This window comes from Pollicipes pollicipes, unplaced genomic scaffold (assembly GCF_011947565.3).
Source record: "Pollicipes pollicipes isolate AB1234 unplaced genomic scaffold, Ppol_2.1 Scaffold_6052;HRSCAF=7182_pilon_pilon_pilon, whole genome shotgun sequence".
NCBI classification, from domain to species: domain Eukaryota; kingdom Metazoa; phylum Arthropoda; class Thecostraca; order Pollicipedomorpha; family Pollicipedidae; genus Pollicipes; species Pollicipes pollicipes.
In genome coordinates, this window is record NW_023596805.1 from 25048520 (window position 1) to 25070591 (window position 22072).

Sequence of the window (22072 nt, forward strand, 5' to 3'; positions counted from 1 at the left end):
TTCCGCTTCTCCTTACCTGACTAAACCGTCCCAGCCCTGCTCCACAGTTCGAAACCCACAGGCAAACAAGGCTTCAATTTCCTATGTAAACGCAACGTCAAAGCCATTAGGACCCAATGACTTTCGGGAAACAGCTTTCGCTCAAACTGCAGAGCATCGGTGGTTCAGTGGTAGAATGCTCGCCTGCCACGCGGGCGGCCCGGGTTCGATTCCCGGCCGATGCAGGCGCAGCCTATTGTATCGACAGCCTTTAAAAAAAGACATCTGCCTGCAGCCTGCCCCGCTCCGCCCCTGCCAGCTAGGGATCGCTCCAGCAGCTAGGGATAGGGATCAGCTAGGGATCACTGACTGCCAGCCATTCAAACTGACAGCAAACCGAGAGGGCCGCAGTAGCACGTCTGAAGCCTTCGCGCGCAAGCAGCTGAGAACAGCCAAGCGCACCACGACCAACCGAGGCATCAGACGGGATTTGAACACGCGCTGCCACGGGTAAGTCGATTCCCATCCAAGGCTCCTACGTGTCATCAACCACGAGAAGATGGAGCCAACTCCCGCCCGGGGTCCGTCCCCAAGTATTTTCGTTCGTTCAAACGGGGGACACACCAGCGCTGCGGTGCGGCTGCCCTTCCGACGTGTCGCAGCCCATGGCTGCAGTAAGTACTTGGCTGAGAATGCGAATTTCAAACCTCGCTGCCCATATGTTGCAAATATAAATCCAACAACACCTAGTCCCCCTTGCCTGTGTGGCCATCCGTATGAAGAACCAAACGCCATATAATGAACTGTTTTCCGTATCATCACACCATGATTCCAATGCTCCGCGAAGCAAAGCACATCATGCCAAACCATTCGAGCCCTATCAAGATTAACAACTCCATATCTATCTCTGAGGCAACGATTTGCAAAATTGCACCGGGCAGCAGAAAACAAAAGCTTCCAAACATTTATTTTTTCCACAGCACTACCGGCCACTCAAAACGGTGCTTTCTCTTGCGCGTCAGAATCATGCTATCAAAGATCAGGTCAAGCTAAGGTTCAGTTAGTATCAGGTCGGTTCACTGCAGTCCGTTTTCTTTTCCTCTGGTTCCTAAGGCCGTTGGTTTGGAAATGTGCCAGCTGACCGACTGCCTTATTACAAACAGCGGCACCAATCCCTTCGGTCCGATACGAGGAGCTTGACCTCGCATGACCCCTGCCGGTGACCTTGAGTTGCTATGTAGTATGTCTGGCCGTCACTAGCACCCAGTGATCCCATCCGTTTAATGAAAATACGGCAAAGGAAGCTAACAAGCGTAGCTGCAAACGGCAGCCTGTTGAACCAAAAAGAGTCGCCGAAGCTTCACTGGTGACATCATACGACCTGACGTCATATGACCTGATGTTATACATCGGTGACCTGGCCCACCGTCGGAAATATTCCTTTTACAACGTATCAAACTAAAGGCCTGCCAAACACTGAAATTCGGCTGAACCTTGATGCACGGTTCAAGATTTATTCTGGCATCCAGGAGGGAACACTTTTAACCCCCAACGGTCGAGGGTTACGCGCATCGCTAAGACCACGCGAATAAAGGCCGCATCGTGAGAGGCGAGCATGCCGATTTTGACCCAGACGTCTCATTGTAAGGTGTCACCGTTTTCAATGACTCATTTGGACTAAAATTGGACACCAAATTAGGTGCAACCCCTTTAAAATATCACTCCGGCTGCATAGAGATCACCGTCATGCACACATCTTCATCTTTAATGGGTCAGGCTCAAGACCAGCTCCATCAAATTCTTCCACGCCTTTCCGCTATGGGCCTTCCAGCGTAAAGTGCGCGACCCGCGGTCGGTATAACTCGAACCTACGCTCCCAGATGGAATCTGGTTTCCCGTCAGACGCCTTAACCACTCGGCCATGACCGCCGCCGCCCACGGATTATTTTGACGAGAGGCAGCGAAAATATATACGAAGTGAGCGGCGAAAGCTGAAGCTGTAGGGAAGGAGAAGGGGGCGGTAAGGCCGTCGTCCGTCACCACACAGACCAGAAGAGAAAAAATGAACACTAAAGTTTCCATATTCACCACGGGTAGTGATATCGTACGCCGCGACTTGAGTGGTGAAGGTTTTAGGAAAATGGACCGGAAGCATTGGAATAGAGATTACTGCGGAGTACAAAAATTAAGCCCCGTTAACTTGAGCAGTGTTTTATAACCACTTGAAACGATACTGGATGTGGTACAATGACAACACCATAATATTTGCAACAGCGCAGCTGCGTGTCGTAATGCTCTGATCACACCAGGAAGTCTCTACGCTCTGCATTCTACTCTTTTTTGGCGAACGGTGGCGCCTGAGTTTCAGTCTACGGCGCACCATGAGATGGACGCCTCGGCGCTTACGTCACAACGGCGCTGAAATTTTTGCGCAATTATGCCGCGGCGCTGCGGCGTCGTTACGACAGCGTGTATTTTCTCTAGCTGGTAGATCACTGATTGCCTTACACACAGCACTGACTTGGGCGTTGACTGCACAGCGAATGACGCACGCCGTCGATTGCTGGTGTCGGTATGATCGAAGACTATGTCGCTACGGAAGTGTGAGAAAATATGGCAAGATTCCGACGAACGTGAGCCTATCGGACTCAAGATCTTTCACAGTTGCAACTGCAGTTATTTTCTTTGCGGCGCGTCCACGGGGTGGTTGCTCAGCGCCTAGTCGTACAGGGAAAAAGAACCCACACACAGTACAGAGACACACACACGTACGCAAAGACACACAGTTTCAGTCGACGAGTCAGCGATTTAAAGCAGCCAAGAATGCCCGGCGCGAGGAGGCACAGACGGCCGCCGCAGGCAGGCGGTTCCACGCAACGGCGGCGCGGCGCAGGAAGTGTCGCTGGGTGGCGCTTTTATGGGATCCGTGCGCATCAATGTCACAAAGGCCTCGAAAACGGTCAATAATTGAGAAGTAATATCTTGTCGCAAAAGACCCTGGACCCTGTTGGCGCTTGTTTTCCTCAACTCGCAATGAGTCATTCAGCATAACAATGTAGCAAAGGCTTTTGAATGTGACCCCCCCCCCCCCCCTCCCCAAACGAAGATTAAATATGTGGATATCGCTTGCGATCGTGGTTCCAAAGTCTAAATGGTATTCATACTGTGTTCTCTGGTATCATTACTGCGATACTGCCTATGATACCGATACTGGTAAGTGATATACTGCAAGTGATATGATGAGATGAAGGTAAATGATATACTAGCTGCTCTTCGAGTGAGACCTAGAATGTTTGAGCTAGACTTGTGGCATAAAGAACCCGGTGGCAGCCATAAAACCTTTTGAGAGGTGATGTGAGCTTAGAGGCCTGTCGACAGCCTCTCCCAGGTTTTCTTTAGACAGTCTGATGATAAGAAGTAGTTCACACGGACCCAAGCTGGCTGGGACTACACCATCTGAGCAGCACCACCTGCGGTAAAGCCAGCCGGGGAGGCGGAGGCACGGCACCACCCTCTTCCCCACTCTCACCGCTCTCTCCCACCACGACTGCATGGTCTATGCCTGAAACAACAAAGGGCCCAGCCGGACTCCAACGAACTTAAATGTTAAAATGAAGGCACCTCACGGTCAAAAAGTCGGAATACGGGTATTCACCACCTTTCTTATTGCGGTGTTCAGGCTCTGTTCGTGTAGTCAGCCAGGTTGGTGAAGAAAATCAGACGCCTTCTTAATCTGGTCGACAGCGAAACTTGATAGGACAGCTTGACCTTTGAGCTCGTATCTCGATGTGGAGACAGGCCTGCAGCGCCCTTTTCCTTGGTATCAAAGACCGCTGCGGTGGTTTCAACCCGCCGAACCAACTCAAACAGATGCCGTGTAGCGAGGTTTCACTGAAGCACTCCAGGAAGCGGAACGCTCAATAACCACGGTTCGTTAGCCCGTCTGCCCATATTTCTTGAACACATGCACCAGTGGGTACGCATTACGGCACATGCCCCATGGGGCGTACTGAGGTGATCAAAACATGAGGTCGGCTCATGACAACCAGTTCAATCACTTCTTCGGCCAGCATTGGTCAGAGCGATGAGGAAACTATGTATTGTCCGGCAACTTGCAGAGCATGAGCGCTTCAACAAGAACGCTCAGGGACCGCATGCAAACTAGGAGAGCATGGGTGTTCCAACAAGAGAAGGCTAATCACCACCTTCAAATCGTTTTTTTTTTTTTAATGCCCCACCATAGTGCTAACGGTGGTTGCACGGACAAAGGAATAGCTTTAACCCCTGCCCCTCCCCTCTCAGAATTCGAGCGCCCGTGGCGGCCCACCGCCCTAAGCATCGGTGGTTCAGTGGTAGAATGCTCGCCTGCCACGCGGGCGGCCCGGGTTCGATTCCCGGCCGATGCATTTTTGATGGCATTACATCGGGTCACAGTCCATAGGTATTGCATTCACTTGCCCATCAACGAGATACAACACTCCCACACTAAAATAGAGTGTGTTCGGGGCCCAGTGTTCCACATTTGTGTGTTGTTGGGCTGAAACAGCAATCTCGAAGACCTTTCGGTACTGTTCATAATCCCTTCTAATCCCATACTTCAATCCCATACTTTTCTTAACACCTAACCCCTTCCAGTTTGAGCTGCATGCCGGCAAATATGGGAACAGTATATCGGGGGGAAAGTGTCATTGTTAAAAAGTCACACTGTCACTAATGACGTCACAATAACGTCATTTAAATCTTGTCATTCTATAAGCCACGCAGTGACAAGGCCAAGAAGAATATAATTGTCGTGCTGTTCATATCTGGCGTTCGTGAGGGTCATTTACACGTGCAACAGCCGCCAAATCGCTCTCAATCAATGTTGTGCAAAGTGCCATGACGTCATCAAACCATAACGCATTGAAGAGTATCTTTACTAAACAGAGAATTATGCTATCTTGAGTAGACTTTTCCATTTCAGTATACCCATGGTTGTAAGCGTGTTTCATCACATCTGACGCTTGTTTTAATATCTTCAAGGGTGAAAAATTCCCCTTAACTTCGTCTGGCATCACGTCAAACCTGCTCGTGCTGAAGACTCCGCAGACTTCACGCCATATTATGTACCTAGCCGCCAGTAAAACCCTCAGCGCAGGTCATGCTTTCACCCAACGACAAAGGTCATACAAGGTCACCTAGGGTCAATTTACATCTCTCAAGAAGCTGGCAAAGACATGCCAAGCCACATACCAAACCGCTGGCAGAGGTCAAGCCTCAAGGTCAGGGTCAAACAAGGGTCAGATTTTCCACCTTCAGTGTCAGGGAGGTCATTAAGGTCACAATTATCACATAAGAATCCACGTCAGGTGGCATACCTGGCAGCTGACAGAGGTCAGACCAAACCATGTAACCAACAGAGGAGCCAGTCAGTCAGTCACACAGCCAGAACGGTCACGCAGGTCGCACACGAGGCCACCTCAGGTCACCTACCGAGCAGCTGGCAGAGGTCGGCGATGGAGAGCAGGAGACGGCGCTTTTCCTCATCGGAGGTGGAGGGCGACCCGAGCTTGGTGTCGGCCCACCCCAGTACGCCCAGCAGGCGACCCGACACGTACCTGCCGCACCGGCACAGCCAGGGTCACATGCCGGCGCTGGAGGTCATGTGTGGGCGTGCGTGTCTGCCTGGGGTCACCAGCCTACCAGCCCATGGCGGAAAATGGGGATGCCGATACCAACAATGATGCAGTGTAGAAGGCGACTTGCAGGTGTGCTTAGGCTGAAGATTGGATCAAGTTAGATAAAGTAGGGATGCATAAAATAATTGCATGACTATAAATGAACTTGCTTCACCATAAATTACAGTCTGCACTTAGATAAATTATACTGGTACGCTAAAGACGGTATTGCATTGATACGGGCATTTGCATTGCACCCTTAACAAAGGGTGCACGAGGGTATTCGGGAAACGAGGTCACTAAATATAAGGAATGTGCAGACTACCATTACACTTAGCCATGTGATAGAGGCCTTGCATGAAACGACTCAGCATCCAATAATATTGAATTCTTACTTTACACATCAAGTTGTATATCACATCTACTTTTGTGTCATATATCCGTCCAAAAATATTGAATATTACCTGACATTGCAAGGGGCTGTACATGCAGGTGAGACACAATGTTCGCGGCTCGTACAACGACATGACCGTTAGTATAATTAAGGATTCTTCCTGCATATATATTTCCATTTTTCAGCTTTCACACTCTCAGGTACTTTCCCCTTTCTGGATTTTGCTTTTCACATCGCCCACCTGTCCCCCCACCGATTCTAAAATTCCATCCACTTTACTCATTCAATGTTCACCAGCCGATTTCAATATCTACCACTCAAGCATCAAGCCTGACGTCAAGCACCACGCGATGCCGTCCGTCCATGACGTCATACCGTATGACGTCGTCTAGAGGAACGGGCTGGTCGGCGGGTTCGCCGCCTCTCTCCAGGCGCACCAGGCAGCCCAGCTCGCGTATGACGTCATCCCGGCACGAATGCAGCCCCAGCAGCAGCTCGTTGACCTGTGCACCGACAAATGACGTCACTCATCGGCCTGCGCACCGGCAAATGGCGTCACCCATTGACCTGCACGCGGGCAAATGACGTTACTCATTGGCCTGCTCAACGGTAAATGACGTCACTCATTGACCCGCACAATGGCGCATGACGTCACACGCATACCGGTGAAAGAGCACGGCGGCTGCGGACAGTCATAAAGGCGTGGAAGCATGAGACATTAACGGCACAACATGTCAGTTTGTTTGCACCACGGAAGGCCGGTGACTGGCTTGCACGATGCCTCTCTCGCAATACCGTTTGGGGCACCTTCCGAAGCTGCTGCTATACTTTTCTGACCACAAAACAATACACAGTTAAGACATCCACTTTCAACACGCAATGACAGAAGCCTACGCATCCTGAACGGCAGTCCTTGCACAAGACTGAGCTGAAGCAGCCCTTCGCCCTTATTGCCTAACATCAGCCGTTGCTGGCAGCCAGCGGCAGCGCGCTGCTGTTCTGCCAGCCCCAGGGGCCCTTACTGGCACACAAACAGTGCCCTTTGTCACCATATCACACAAACAGCGCCAACCTTTGTCACATCATGCAAAAAGCGCCGCCCTTTGTCATCACATCACACAAGCAGCGCCGCCCTTTGTCACATCATACAAACAGCACCGTCATTTGTCATCACATCACACCAACAGCGCCGTCCTTTGTCACATCACACAAATAGCGTCGTCCTTTGTCACACATCATACAAACAGCGCCGCCATTCGTCACCACATCACATAAACAGCGCCGTCTTTTGTCACATCATACAAACAGCGCCGCCATTCGTCATCACATCACATAAGCAGCGCCGTCCTTTGTCACCACATCGTACAAACAGCGCCGTCCTTTGTCACTGCATCGCCAGCGAGCCGCAGCGCACCGCCGCCGCACGACCTCGAGAACACCGCACTGATGTGCTTATGAATGGAGAAGCGACAGACTTTCTGTATCTCCAACATTTTAATTTGCCCTACCGACCTGACCCTGGACCGAACGGCACCGGATCTCCTGGATCCACACCCCTCCCTGAGACCTGCCATACTGACCTGACCCTGGACCGAGCAGCGCAGGATCTCCTGGATCTGCACCCCTCCCTGAGACCTGCTCTACTGACCTGACCCTGGACCGAGCAGCGCAGGATCTCCTGGATCTGCACCCCTCCCTGAGACCTGCTCTACTGACCTGACCCTGGACCGAGCAGCGCAGGATCTCCTGGATCTGCACCCCTCCCTGAGACCTGCTCTACTGACCTGACCCTGGACCGAGCAGCGCCGGATCTCTTGAATCTGCACCCCAGTGGCCGAAGCTACGAAGGCGTGTACCCGGCTCAGGTCGGCTCGCCGGCCGGCCAGCACCAGGTGCGACATCACGAACTGATAGTTGTCGATCAACAAGTCCTTCGGCTTTGTCTGGCGGCGGGAAGCAGCCGCGGTGCGCGGTAAGCAAATGTAAATAGCGTGGAGATCCATGGCTGATCCAAGTCGTTTCAAACTTACATAGGATGTTTATGCACCCTGCTGACTGAACATGATACTGGACAGAGAGTAATTTGAGCTCACATGGCAATGTACCTTCAGTTCATTGTCTACCAACTACACCCTAGCCTGCATTTAGACCATCAGCAGCTCTACCCGACCTCCACTTTGCAAGCAACGCACCATGACAGACTCCATCTTTCCTGTCCTCTGACCTTCATTCAACCCTGAAGAGGACCTACCATAATTATCCACACCTTGAACACGGCTGGCTTTGATCTCACCTTGAGCACGGCCGCCGCGGCGTCCAGCAGATCGGCGCGTCCTTCTGTTGCCATGGCGACCACCAGCGGCGGCAGCAGATGCCGGCGGCCGGCACGCAACAGGCCGTCCAGCGAGCGCCACTCCCAAGCGGCGGCCGCCGCCGTCAGCCGACTGAGTGGCGCCGCCTCTGACACAAGATGGCGGGCCAAGGTCTCGCAGACGAAGGCCCGGTGCCGCTGGCCGGGGTCAGAGGTTAGATCGCCGGGCGGCGGCATGAGAGTCCGGCGACGCCGCCGGACACGGCTGGGGCAGTGTCGCACTAGAGTGCATGTTATTTCACGCGGGGCATGCCGAAAAGCGCTCCCACGTAATCATAATATTCAGGTCTCAAACTGCTCAAGAATTCAAAATGCTGGAAGCTCTAGCAATTTCCACTGAAAAAACGCCCAAAAGCATCCTTGCCGCTATCCAGGCACAAATGCAATTGCCTGGGTGATATTTTCCACTGCGTTGGCGAAGAGTGATAAGCACCCTCACTTCTTGTAAGCAAACCGAACTAAAACCACAAGACAGCACCAGTGGACATTTTGAAGTTAACAATACATCAAATCATGTTCTGGGCCGAATTCAGTCAACAATGACCCTGACCGCTGTTTGACCTTGAAATTGCCATCCCTCCAGCACCCTGATGTGTGCTTAAGGCTACCACTGTATACCACTGCATCCTGATTTTGTGGTCACAGTTGCCACTTGTTGACACCGAACAGCCCCAGACTGCGGTCCACTCTCTTCACCCAACAAGATTCGATTCCCAGGCAGGGTGCTCGCGAACTACATACTGCAGTCACATTGAAAAAGAGAGGCACTTCGCTGAACCAACATAGCCTCCTGTCACCTCTCCCCCCCCCCCCTACACACACACCTCCCTTCCCCTCCCGCCTCGCCTCGCCTCGCCTCGCCTCCCCCCCCTACACACACACCTCCCTGAGTGCGCCCCTACCCTCCTCAGTCGACCGCACGCCTGAGCACGCCGCTGCGCGTACCTGCCAGAGGACGGCGGGCGTCAGGCGCAGGCGGCGGGCCAGCTGCTGCAGGCTGAGGTGGGCGGCGGCGGCCACCGGCGGCTGGCTGGACACTAGCAGCCGCTGCAGGCCGCCCAGCAGACGGCGGACCTGGTCCGGCGACAGTGGCGCCGCGCCGCGGCCTGGCGACGAAGCAAGCCGACGAGTCAGGAGACTGGCGCCGTGCGTTTAATGCAGATGTGCACAAGTGCTGGCAAATGTTGATATGACTAACATTAAAACATGCTTCCATGCAGGTAAACACCACACAACGCGTTCATGAAATTCTGAATAGATGAGGTAGAGGTGTAGGGCCCAAAATACATAAACATCGTGTTCATGCTTGGCTATCATGAGCCTCAGAGTGACCAGTGTGTGATAGAGTAACATTCAGTCAGGTATGACCCACCATTGAGTCTGTGTTCACATTAAGTGTACATGTGTGTTGAAAGGCCACTCATGTTTTCTTGGCAAGGCACAGCAGCCTGGGCGAGGTGTAGGCTGGCTCTGGGCTCTAACACTACAATGGAGTCACCCAGCATTCCTACACAGCAGCAGCCCAGGTGGAAACACAGAGAAGACATGACAGGGTTCATGAGTCACATTTATGCCAAGTGGACACATCTATTGATTTCACACTATTATCTGAAAACACAAACTAAATGCAACACATGCCTTGCAGCTGAGCTTCGGGCGTCTCATACAGCACGCTCTGGAACATCCGCGCCGACTCTTCCTCCTCCAGCGCCACCAGCCAATCGCAGAGCAGCATCTGTGCAGCCGACCAATCATCGCCTCCAGCAAGCACGTGCCGCAGCGCAGACGACCAATCGGTGGCCGCGGGCAGCGCCAGCACGGCCCGCAGCACGGCTGCGCGGTCGGTCGCGTGATTCAGGCAGCGAATTAGGGCACCGCTCTCGGCTAGCGTCACGGCAGCCTGCCATGACGTCACGGCTGTTTGAAGTATGCCGACCACGTCATCTGTGGGCACCGTTGGCTCGGAGAACGGCTCTGAAGGAGAAGACTTCGTACCTGGGTCACACAGCTGGCATGTGACCTGCAACTGGCAACCGTCGAGGCCGTCACCGTCACCTCGCAGCCTGGAAAGGAGCACGGGCTCGGTTGGTCCTTGCCACGCGGTTCCTGACAGGAAGGTTGTGAGTTCGAATCCGACCGCTCCCTTATTTCGCTACTTTGTGAGATTGGCATGAGAAAAACGATGCTGCATTTACATATGTTCAATCAACAATGGCCACAGCGGCTTCAAGAATCGCGTTGGCGATTGAAAAAGATCACGAAAAGCATTCTGACATGGGAAGGTGCAAAAAATGGGCACAGACGCGGCCAACCAAAAACGGCAACACCAATGTCCTTGACCTGACCTTGTGAAAGAGGCGCGGCCGGCGCTCAGACACAGCAGCTGGCCCAGTGGCGCCAGCTGACCGCCTGACGTCACTGATGACACCAGCTGGGCGGTGGCCGGGCGTCCCAGACTGACGGCGGCCGCTGGCAGCAGCGCCGGTGTGACGTCACAGCCGGAGTCGAGTCGCTGCGCCAGCTGGGAGCGCCACAGCGGACACACAGCCCTGGGGAGGGGGCAGGGGGCGGTGGTGACGTCACAGCCGTAGTCGAGCCGCTGCGTCAGTTGGGAGCGCCACAGTGGACACACAGCCCTGGGACGGGGGCGGAGGCGGAGTGTGTGGTGACGTCACATCCGGCGTCGAGCCGCTGCGCCAGCTGGGAACGGCACAATGGACACACAGCCCTGGGGCGGGGGCGGAGTGTGTGGTGACGTCACACCCGGCGTCGAGCCGCCGCGCCAACTGGGAACGCCATAGTGAACACACAGCCCTGGAGCGGGGGCGGAGTGTGTGGTAACGTCACAGCCGGCGTCGAGCCGCTCCGCCAACTGGGAACGCCACAGTGGACACACAGCCCTGGGGATAGAGCAGAGCGTATGGTGTCCGCAGCTCCTCAACTGTCGTGACTGACTGGAATAGTCCATCGCCATGGAAACACTGAAGATAGCTCACACAGGAATGAAGTGTCCAAGGTTAAAATCAGTGTTAGAAGACCAGATTTGAACATGCCGACTGCAGCATGGACATGCACTGAATATAACTAAAGTGACCTCACTATGATGAAGTTATTTCAGCATCAACACCTATAACAGTCAGGGTGCTGATGAGCAGCCACCTAGTGATGATCTCCAGGATCACTAGTCAGCACAGGTGGCCCGATGTCATCCACAATCTCCATCGCATCTCTCACATCTCACCTTACCTTTCCAGACAGCCTAAAGATGGCTCAGGGTCAAAAAGGTTACATCTCCCACTTTTCAAGCATGAGACACTGACAGGGGCATAACTCATTCAACTATACTTTAATATATACATTATTTCAACTCTCTCAACTCTCTTAACTCTCTCAACTCTCAACTTTCAACTCTCAACTCTCAACTCTCAACTTTCAACTTTCAACTCTCTATATTCTAACATAACTATGACCACCACAAAATCCAGTGATAAAAAGTGTATGAAATTTGAGTGGCCATGCTACAAAAATGATGGCGAATATCGGCACACCCTGCATCCGAGAAAATGCTGCACAACTCAGGACAGATCAGAGATGTGATAATGCCAATGCTCACCTGGGAAAGCTGATAAGAACCTTCAGGCAGCTGGAAGCTAGGTCACTTGTGCTTATTGGTCCCAGACGCCCAATAATGGCTTCCAGTCGACCTTTGACCTTGACCTCACCCAAGGTCAGCTGAAGATCATGCCAGTTGACCTCTGAGCCGAGCCACGGCAGCGAAATCAGAGCCGCCAGCACGTCCAGCACAGAGACATCTAATGGCCAGGCTAGCAAACCCGTCACGGCCTCCAAACTGTGCCGGTAGATGGCAGGGAATTCGCCGACTGGACTTGACTCGATCTTGGAGAGCATGTGAAGGATGATCTGCAACAAAAGAAACAAACATTTGACCTGTTTTGTATCGTTTTCTGAGGTGACAGCCACAGGCTAAGCACAAAACAATGCATTTCAAGTGCTCTCTCCGGATAATATCGGGGTATGAAAACAACCTCAAACATGCAGACCGCAGTTTAATGGCAAGCACAAAACATCATGCCAGCGTCTCGTGCCTCACCTCCGCCGCCGCGCCGTCCCGCTCTGCCGACGTCATCCGTGACGTCACCGCCGCGTATGACGTCACGGCTCGACGCCAGCGGTCGGCGGGGAGCCCGGCGAAGTCGGCCGCGGCTTCTACTGCAGGGAGAGGCGGGACAGGAGGCGGCGCGGGCCGCTCCAGGCGGCTGAGGAGCAGCTGGTGCCGAGGAGAGGTCAGACGCCGGCCCAGCAGACCGGTCACCGCACGCAGCGCGTACCTGACGGCGTAGGCAGGGCACCGAAGTCAGAGCAAACAAGCAAAACACCTTACAAAAGGAACGACAAAAGAAACCCCGGAAAATGAGTGCACGAGGAAGTACAAGGGATCACAATTATGGGATGCATCAGTTTTCAACCGATCATTATTTGCTCTGGGATGTTCCCCACTGTCATCTGGGACACCAGAAGCATGGAGTTCAATTCCCCGCATTGCCCCCATTTTCTGTCAGGGCGGGAGGCAGGCGATGCCGCTGTAGCCTCAGCTGCTAACAGCTGCTGTAAGACCTCAATAACATACTTGCTTGAACATACATGCTTCCCAGTGCCCACCATACCCACATACCTGCACACCTTCCCCCATCCACCGATGCCGCAGTTCCACCCATCCCACCTGCAAGCACCGGTGCGACCGAGCTGGGTAAGGCAGGCGACGACCTCGTCCAGCTGCGCGCCCGTAAGCACCAGCAGCTGCGTCACCTCGTCCGCCAGCGCGAACTCCAGCACGCCGCACCGGAAACGGCTCACTTCCAGACCCGGCTGCAGCGTCTGTCAGGAGGGGGGGGGGGGGGGGTGGGAGTTGCCACTCGATAGTGATATTGTCATAGATATTGACATGGATGTTATCGATCAACACCCCAGGCATCACAAACATCAGAGGAGAGTCTGGTTGATTATTTGGACCTCAGTGACGCATCTGGAGGGTCATATAGCGACCACTGGGATGCACTCAGCCGAGGAAAGAAGAGCAGTGATGATTACCACATCGACATTACGACACTCAGCAATTCTGGTAACATTCAGGTCAATACATCCAGACCCAGCAATACTGTATGAGGCTCCCAACACGGACAAAACTAATCATTTCGCCGTCCGCCGACAAAAACCAGTATCAGATTATGAATGTCAGCAACCTGAGTACAATGCTGCGCTCATGATGTAAGCCAGTACCGAACTTCAGCGAGCTCGATGTAGAAGTCATCACCTGTTACAACATTGGCTGCTCATGATGCCACCTGGTGACACCCAAATCCTGTTTGTAAAAGCAAAAACCATCATCATAAACACACAAAGTTGACCTCATGAACTGATAAAGGTATCATCTTGCCTCCTGCTCACCATACCATCTGATAGTCTCGTGATATGTCACCTCATGATAACATCTCCAGCCGGCGCTCAAGCTTCCTTTTCACCTTCACAACCGACGGCAGCGATGTTTCACCGACCAGCCGCAGCGTGACGCCACCGTCGGCGGTCAGCTGACGCAGAGTCGCGATCCACACGTCCAGCACAGGGCCGGCCAGCAGGAGCGGGTCCCGCGCGTGCAGTGTGCGCAGCAGGCGCAGGGCAAACGCCGTGGCGCGCTGCCGGACCTGGCGGCGCGAACGGGTGGTAAGGGCGCAAGCCTTGCCAAAGGAGTCCTTGATCACACCCACTGGTGGTGCACTTCTGTAGATGTGTTTCCCTTGGTAATGTGTGTGGCTGCAACAGCACATAAATGCTCTTTTAAAGGGAATGGATTCATGAATGGTATTCCCTACTTTAAATGGAATATGCACACAGCCTTTTCTACTAACTAATGTATTGAAAGCTCTTCATTTTTACCAACAATGCAGATAAATAAGTAGCAAATCACAGCACATGGAAAACGTGCAGCATTACTCACCGCTACTACGCCTCATGCCACCAGCACCTTAGGGGCCAACGGATCATCTAAGAATGCAGTGTTCTCACCTCTCCTGTCCTGAGGTCACCATGGACCACCACCAGCTGCGAGAACACCCAGGCAGTGAACTCCTGACACGGTCGCCGGTCACCAGATGGCTCCACCAGCGCGGATACAAACACCCCTGCATCGTTTGACAGACATGCTTCTAGCGATGTCAGTAGCAGACCCAGACTTCCACCACCACCCAGAGATGGCAGCACTGTTTGAAAGACCGCTACAAACTTCTCACGGAGGCTTGAGTGGTCTGGGTCTGTCATCTTTAGTACCTGAAAAGCATGTTAGTCCCTCTAGTCAGGAAACATTTCAGGGCTTAACTTCATGCCATGACCGGCATTCATGGTTATCCTTCGGAGAACACAAACTTGTCATCCGGGCTATTTTTCCACTTATCAACAATCTGCATCATGACATCTTGTTGGATGACCACAATTATTTTTACAGATTTGATCCACACTTGTTGAGCAGATGGATTTCTGGGATCAGAGCTCACATCATGCAGTGCTTGTTAAGTGAGCCCTGACCACATCATGGAATTCCAGACACCCCAGAATTTTGTGATGAAAGATTCATGTGCCGCAATGCTGGGCAGGGACTCTCCTGCCCTCTGATGTCAACTAACCCTTAGCACAACCACTGTCTGGGCTGCAGGTCATACCTGTCAAGGTCAAATAGCCTGCCCTAAAGCCACTTGAGTCCACCTCAACCAGATCTGAGGGCCCACCTCAACCAGATCTGAGGGGGGGGGGGGGGGTGGATCCAAAGGCAGGCAATCTAACTAACTGAGCCACCAGAACGGATAGGATATAGGATGAAAGGTGACACTTTTTGCTGGTGGTGCTATCCTGAGTCAGCAGACCTTGTTTGCTCTTTGGCATATTTTTATTGTTATTTTCATACATCTTGTCTGCACACTTTAATTATAGTAGTTAAAATGTCATTATCATAGCATAATTTATTTTGCATCACCAGGTTGGTACATACCTGTCCACATACAGATACAGACACAACCATGCACACAAATATAGAGCAAGACAGTAGGCAAGACTCAAAACTTGCTTGGTGGGTCAGGGGACTGCATCAAGGGTCATGACCTAATCACTGATTTCTGGGAGATAAGAATTCACCCTAAGGCTTGTAGGATTAATCCTGATCCTATCACCCAATAAAAAATCCACTTCTACAGCAAAGGTTGGGTCAAAAGGCTAGGCAGCGCAATACTCTGCATGGTCCTCCACCATTACCTGATCTGACCTTGAACAATCACTGCCACTAGCCACAGGTTACCCCAGCCAGGAGCAAAAAAAAGCTTGGAGGTGGCTTGAACCACCCAGCAACACTAGCCAGGTTGGGATTGTTGGGAGGCATGTGTTCTGATGAAAGGCCCATTTGACCATCCCTGTAGCCCAATGTAAAATGTATAGCATGTATAGTAATGTATAGCATGTATAGCATGTAAAATGTATAGCAATATAAAGTGTAATGTATATATATATATATGTATATATATATATATATATATATATATATATAATGCTATCCATACTGAAGTTTCATCTATTTAATTTCAAAGATTAAATCAAGTAATCCTGTCTCCTGATGATCATACGCATTATACATTGCAAAGGCATCATGCATGACATTTATTCTGAAAGAAGGCATGAATCCTGCCTGATATCCCTGTTGGGTAGTGCCGTGGTACCAACATCTATATTAAAATCTTGCTAGACCTAGTTCAATAGCAAGATAGCATGACCAGCGCAAATGAGTGCGCACGTCACAATAAAGTTAACGTACCTTCTACACAATGTTCGCGAGCCAAAAATGTCAACACTAGGGAGTCTCTGGCGTGATTGCGGGTCTAGTTGAACACTCTAGCGTCGGGTCGTTGCGACAACTGCGTTCGAATTACTAGCGGCATCAGTCGCCAGCCACCTCTTTGGTTACTTCAAAAGCGGCCCAGCGCCTTGCAGGTACATGTCTTCTACACCGGTGATCACCCGCCAAATTTCGAAGATGTGCGGAATGCGCACTGTTCGTCAAGATATATGGCAGCACTTTCATCATGATTGATCAAGAACATTTCCACAACTTGAACTACCGTCGCGTTTGATCTACGTATTCTAAGATGCTGAGCGATTTTTGCATGATAAACTGAAAAATGCAATACGGACGTGGTGTAATCTTTATTACGTGTTTAATCTACATGTATGGTTCAATATGTACATTAAATACATAACTCACTCCTGGCTCTCGAAATGGAAATTGGCCGAGCAATGGGGGGTGGAGATCACTCGCGGATCCATAAGGGAGGTGAGGAGGGGGGGGGGGGGGGCACAGGGCCATTTCCCTTCTCTTGTACCCCAAAATCATCGGTATGGGGTTCTCCCCGCTACCTCTGAGAGCCCTACACTAATGACGGGAATATCTGCGTTGGCCCGCCGCGACACGCTCGGTCACTCAGGTACCGTCCCCATTGGTCTTGGATTTTCTATTTTGCCATAGGGCCCACGCCGTTGACGGGAGCCCAAATGTTAACCGGCCAAGACACTCTTGATCGTTCAGACCTTTCCACATCTGTCATGGGCTCTTCAGGTCAAGTCAACAGAATCTTACTCTGTTGCAGAAAGCGCCATTTGTGCCTGCGAGCGCTAGGACGTTTCGCCTGCCTGTGTGTACGGGCGTGCCAAAATTTACGTATGTACACAAGTCCGAGATATACACGATGATGATTTCCTCTTACATCCAATCCCCAGAGAGAGAGCCAAATATATTCCGATGATTTTTAAGCACAACTACCGAGAATAATGTTACGCGCCACCGACGTCGTATGCAATATTCGTTGGTTATTGAATCCATTATGGAACATATGGCAGCTGTGTGACATGAAACTTAAGACAGCTGTGCAGCACATTTTAACATATTTTATGTCCTGGGGTATTGTGCTCCCTTTAATTACGGTCAAAGAAAGCATTCTGCGTTAGACATTAGAGACCAGCTGTTCACATAAACTAGCTGGCGAGCCGTGAGTAGCCTTGGAGTCAAATTTTTAGCTTGATTTTGACGGTACTTCTTAGCTAGCTTTAGCTTATTTTGCCATCTATTCTCCGCAATACTAAGCCTCAAAATAGCAGGATCCACCATGATCTGGATACAATGAACGTGATTCATATATGAACAAACGTACCACGCCTAGCTCTCGAAGGGTGCGCACAGTAAAATGGTACCGCGTATAAAAAAACAGCATTCATAATAATTTGTTTTCAAATCGAATGGCCGGAGTATGAGGATCACCTTTTTGGAGGGAGCCCCAAGCTCCCGGGGCCACGCCATGTTGCGTGGCCCCTATGACGACATCCAGGATCCGCCATCAGCGGAGATCACAAGGAAGGCCATGCACAGATTACTCGTCCCACGCGTTTCAGCTAAAAACACCGGGGCCTCAGGGCCTCAACAGCTAAAAACACCGGGGCCTCAGGATCTCAACAGTACTGTAAATGCGCGCCAGCAAACACCCCGGGAACACCACGACCCCGCAGTGCACGGGACCACCTGCGGTGCTGTGGCTGTGCTCAGCGGTGCTCGCCGCCCCAGCTGGTAACCGGGCGCCGTGCTCCCTCTACCCTGCAGAGCTGAAGAGCGGCGGCGAGCCGTTGCTGTCGACTGGACGCCGATGCCGGTGGTCTTTCTTCTGTGGTCGGGGTGGTGCTGCAACGCTGCCAGTGGTGTCACCGCCTTTGGTTTATATATTAAATGGCGATTTGTGTGTTCTGGCGAACAATGAATGCACTGCCATTGGCCGTATGCGTTCTACGCTTCTTGGTGCTTGATTTCTGAAAGGCGCTACATTTTTTACATAGGTAACACACATGTTGGGAACGCATTTGACAACTCATTGTTAAATGTGTGCTTAGCAACAACTAATAGTCCTTTCTTCAGACATGTAGCCACTCCGAGCCTGATGTTGCCCAACAGGGGTGCGCTACAGCCGACCGCCATTGTTTTGCTGAAAGTTGTCCAGCGCGGAGCCCCGCTTCCGATTGGTGGTTCTGTTAGTTGATGGGTTTGGCCTCGCTCTACAGCCACGGTACGTAGTTCATATCACAAATTGCCCACACGTCGCCGGCTTTCCTTAGAAGGTAATTTTTCAGACCATTACTGCTGGGAGCATCAACTTAGATAATTCAATGTAATTCATGATGCCTGCATGTCCGTCATACACTAGAGTAAACAAAGTCATTCTCATGTATCGAATGCAGTGGAAGTTCTTGCTAAGAAAACACGGGTGTCATGGCATTATTACAGCGTGCACGCGGCTTATTGATTGCCGACCAAGTGAATGCATTCGTGGAACGCCGCGTCCAAATAATAGTCCCGGGTAATAATCTGACAGCTATTGCCATTTACGCAGGAGTTCATTGATCTTCTTTTTAACTGTTCACTCTGAATATTTATGCCGGTACGCGACGTTTGCACGCCAGCAGAGCATAACGAACCATAGAAATAAACGACACGGTAGAATGAGGGCCGGCCTGGGTCGTGAGGCAAACCTTACCTGTTGTTAGTTGCGGACAGCCTGAGCGTGGGGAAGCTCACCCTCGGCTCCTTCTCCAGCGCGCCGTGCAGGTTGCCGTTCCTGTTGGAAAGGTCGTACTGCTGGTTCGACTTGAACCGTGCTCTCCGCTGAGGACTCGCAGGAGATCAATGCCCGAGGGGGAGATCTACGATGTCTTACAGTTCTCAGCAGCTCTGAAAGTTCACTCTCCAAGATCATTCAGTGCAGCCAGCTCGATGTTTTGCTTCCTTTGACCTGTACGCCCGCCTGAAGATTTGAGGACTTGGAAACTTGAAGAAAGGATTCACGACATCACGGCAAGGCACGGCAGCTCACCAGCTTGCAACCTTAGCACTCAGCCCAGCGTCTACACGCTTGTTGGGGCTGGAACGGCTACAGGTGACGTCATATAGGAATACACCACTTTCTCTAACCGAGGAAGCCATTACTGCTCGCGTCTAGACGTATTTAGCTGCAAAATAGCAATGCAGGTGTCGGCCGCCAAAGGCATTCCTGTCCGCGAAGCTCCCGTGGTCTCTCATAACGACGTTGGACCACAAGACCCCGGTTGGCAAGCCTCCACTGTTGCCTCACGGGTGTTCATCGGCCTTCTGAAGGCATCTGGCCAGTACGCCTCCAATGGCTGGCGTTCACTGCTGTACTCCGCGATCGTCTACGTTTTGCTGACGTTATACACGCTGGAAAACATGAGGGGGATTCTGCAGGTCGTTGTTGAGACCCTGAACGGAGGGCAGGCCATCTTTGACGCAGGGTTCAACATGCTGGTTAGCGCGGTCGAATCAATTCTTATGCACGCTGCACTCACAGCCAGTTTCTGTTATGGTAGACGTTACTTCGCACATCAGATGACACTCATTCAGACTAGACTGGACAAAGCGATGACGCTTTTCAATTTTCCGAACTGTGCAAAGAGCATGAACAGAATTGACGGGATTCTGGTGTGGATTGTAATGTTAAGGTCGTTGTTTTCACTATTTAGTGTCCTATGGATTCTCAGCGCCTTTCATGGTGGCTGCAAAGAAGCTTGGAAATGTTTTTATCTGATTGTAGTTGCCTTCGCCCATTCTATGTTTTTCCTCTGTTTTGACTTACTGCCTCTGAAGTTTATTTTCGCTGGCCAGCGTGTCGCCTGTGGCTTCAGAGTCGTGAACGCAGAGCTCGAAACCATAGTTGACAGGTGCTCTCCCGAGGACTGGACCCGGCTTCGACGTGTGCGATTGGCCCAGGCAGGACTCTCCAAGGCGTTCACACAGCTAACGGCTGGCATGACACTGGAGCTGCTGATCACCATGCTGGTCGGAATCACGGTGAACGCATGCATGTATCTAATGGTAGTGATCACAGCAAAAGAGGGATCGCTGGTCGTCGAACTTCTAGTGATTATCCAGCTCGTAATGTTGCAAGCCGTCGCCATAGTTGGGCCGTGCGAAGCCAGCCAACTTGTTCTGCGTCTGGTAGGCCTCACCCAAGACCTGTTGCTGGAGATAGAAAGTCGCTCACCGGAGGTCATCCACGAGCTGAACCTGTTCCGCAGGGCGGTACGTCGTGACCTGAACTCCCTATGTGACCTGGGCCTGTGCCGCCTCCAGCGGTCCACCATGCTGTCCATCACGTCCACCGTTCTGACTTACGCTATCGTGCTGCTGCAGTTCTACGTGACGGAGCTGGGCTCAACCGGAGGGGGAGGTCATGTCAGCTCTGGTCACCGGTCAGGCAACCATTCACTGGATGCGGGGCTTTAAGTTGGTGGTGGGCACCTTCTGCTATCCCCGAGCTGTTACTACCGTGGTAGAAGATCCCTAGTACCCACATCACGCCGAACGGAAGGAACCTCTAGACGAAATCTCCTTATGTGGAGCATGTGTGGACAGTGCAGCCAGTGTACGACGTGTTGCCATTGTTGTCTTTTTTCGCTCACTTGAATTGGCCTGAGCTGCTGTCGCTTTACAGCACGCATGAACTGAGCATCACAGTCATGGTCATAACATAGTCGTGTCATGGTCAAATTAGTCACAAGACCACCAAGCATGCAGTGTGAAATCTCGGATATAGTTGCATTGTGCTTAATGGACGGGTAGCCCAGATCACGTTGTAAGTTTTACGCACCGTGAGCGCATCTGCTTCTGGTACGAACAATAAGTTAAGCACAAATGCTGAGATCGCAAATGTTGTCACTACATGTGGTCGTCAAATTTCATTGGCACTTAATCTAAACTCATACCCACCGTCTGTAACAGCGTGTTGCTTGTGTTGTGGCTATCGGACTGTCTTGCGCCAATAAACTCAGGATATCGAGGCTGCTGGTTTTATCAAAGTGACTCCTGCACGAGTCACAGATCTAACCGATCGGTGTCAGCTTGTACGGCGCATTGTCCATCAGCTACGAGATTGCGGATCATAACGTACGTAGCAGCCGGCTGGAGGAGGAGTTGTGGAAGCTTGAAAAGCACCATCGATTTCCGGTAAAGAGGAAACTGTTTGAATTCGACAAGCGTCTTTCCTACCTTCTGCGACGTTAAAAATTACATTCACGGCTAATCGTCGTACATGGCCAAGGTGCAAACTTATGAAATTGCGAGCTTTGCTGATAATTTTGGGCGTTATGAGTTCACAGTTCTTCTGCTGATATGGTTTACCAATTGGTCAGTGATAATTTTAGCCACGGCAAATTATCATCCACCGTGCGGGAGCAGGGTGATGAGATTGCGAGCGTTACAAATGTGTTTTTCAGAAATTTTAACCTGATAACGTGATTTAACTGATTAAGAGCAAGCTGATAGACAAGAGCTTGACAATACGCTTGCCACCACATGTAAAATGTGTTTGTTAGCAAGACGGGCCTCTTGCACCTGAATTTTCGGAGTTATCACTTCACGGTCTTTGTCCTGAGGCACCGCTATTTAATTTACCGGGAGGTACTGGCTAAACGACGTCATAAAGCACACTTTGGTCATATTGACAGACTTTGAAGTTTTATGTCAAGATTATGATTATGAGCGGAAACGGTTGAGCAAGATTCAGG

At 51.5% G+C, this 22072-nt stretch overlaps 2 protein-coding genes and 2 non-coding genes across 4 annotated transcripts; 2 read left to right on the forward strand and 2 right to left on the reverse strand.

Annotated features, from left to right (window-relative positions):
- Window positions 1-153: 153 nt before the first annotated feature.
- On the forward strand, window positions 154-224 carry TRNAG-GCC (transfer RNA glycine (anticodon GCC)). The gene has a single exon. It is a non-coding gene; the product is annotated as a tRNA-Gly (tRNA).
- Window positions 225-3426: 3202 nt separating this feature from the next.
- On the reverse strand, window positions 3427-10136 carry LOC119104388 (uncharacterized). Its single transcript, XM_037228084.1, has 8 exons — window positions 10040-10136; window positions 9444-9507; window positions 9304-9346; window positions 8324-8539; window positions 7815-7973; window positions 6406-6533; window positions 5452-5576; window positions 3427-3449 (listed from the first exon to the last, which is right to left on the reverse strand). The coding sequence occupies exons 1-8, from the start codon at window positions 10134-10136 to the stop codon at window positions 3427-3429; spliced, it is 855 nt and encodes a 284-aa protein (XP_037083979.1).
- On the forward strand, window positions 4315-4385 carry TRNAG-GCC (transfer RNA glycine (anticodon GCC)). The gene has a single exon. It is a non-coding gene; the product is annotated as a tRNA-Gly (tRNA).
- Window positions 10137-12488: 2352 nt separating the features above from the next.
- On the reverse strand, window positions 12489-16415 carry LOC119104389 (uncharacterized). The gene is made up of 6 exons (XM_037228085.1): window positions 16272-16415; window positions 14483-14743; window positions 13942-14121; window positions 13143-13297; window positions 12587-12750; window positions 12489-12535 (listed from the first exon to the last, which is right to left on the reverse strand). The coding sequence occupies exons 2-6, from the start codon at window positions 14732-14734 to the stop codon at window positions 12489-12491; spliced, it is 798 nt and encodes a 265-aa protein (XP_037083980.1). The 5' UTR covers window positions 14735-14743; window positions 16272-16415.
- Between the last annotated feature and the right edge of the window lie 5657 nt (window positions 16416-22072).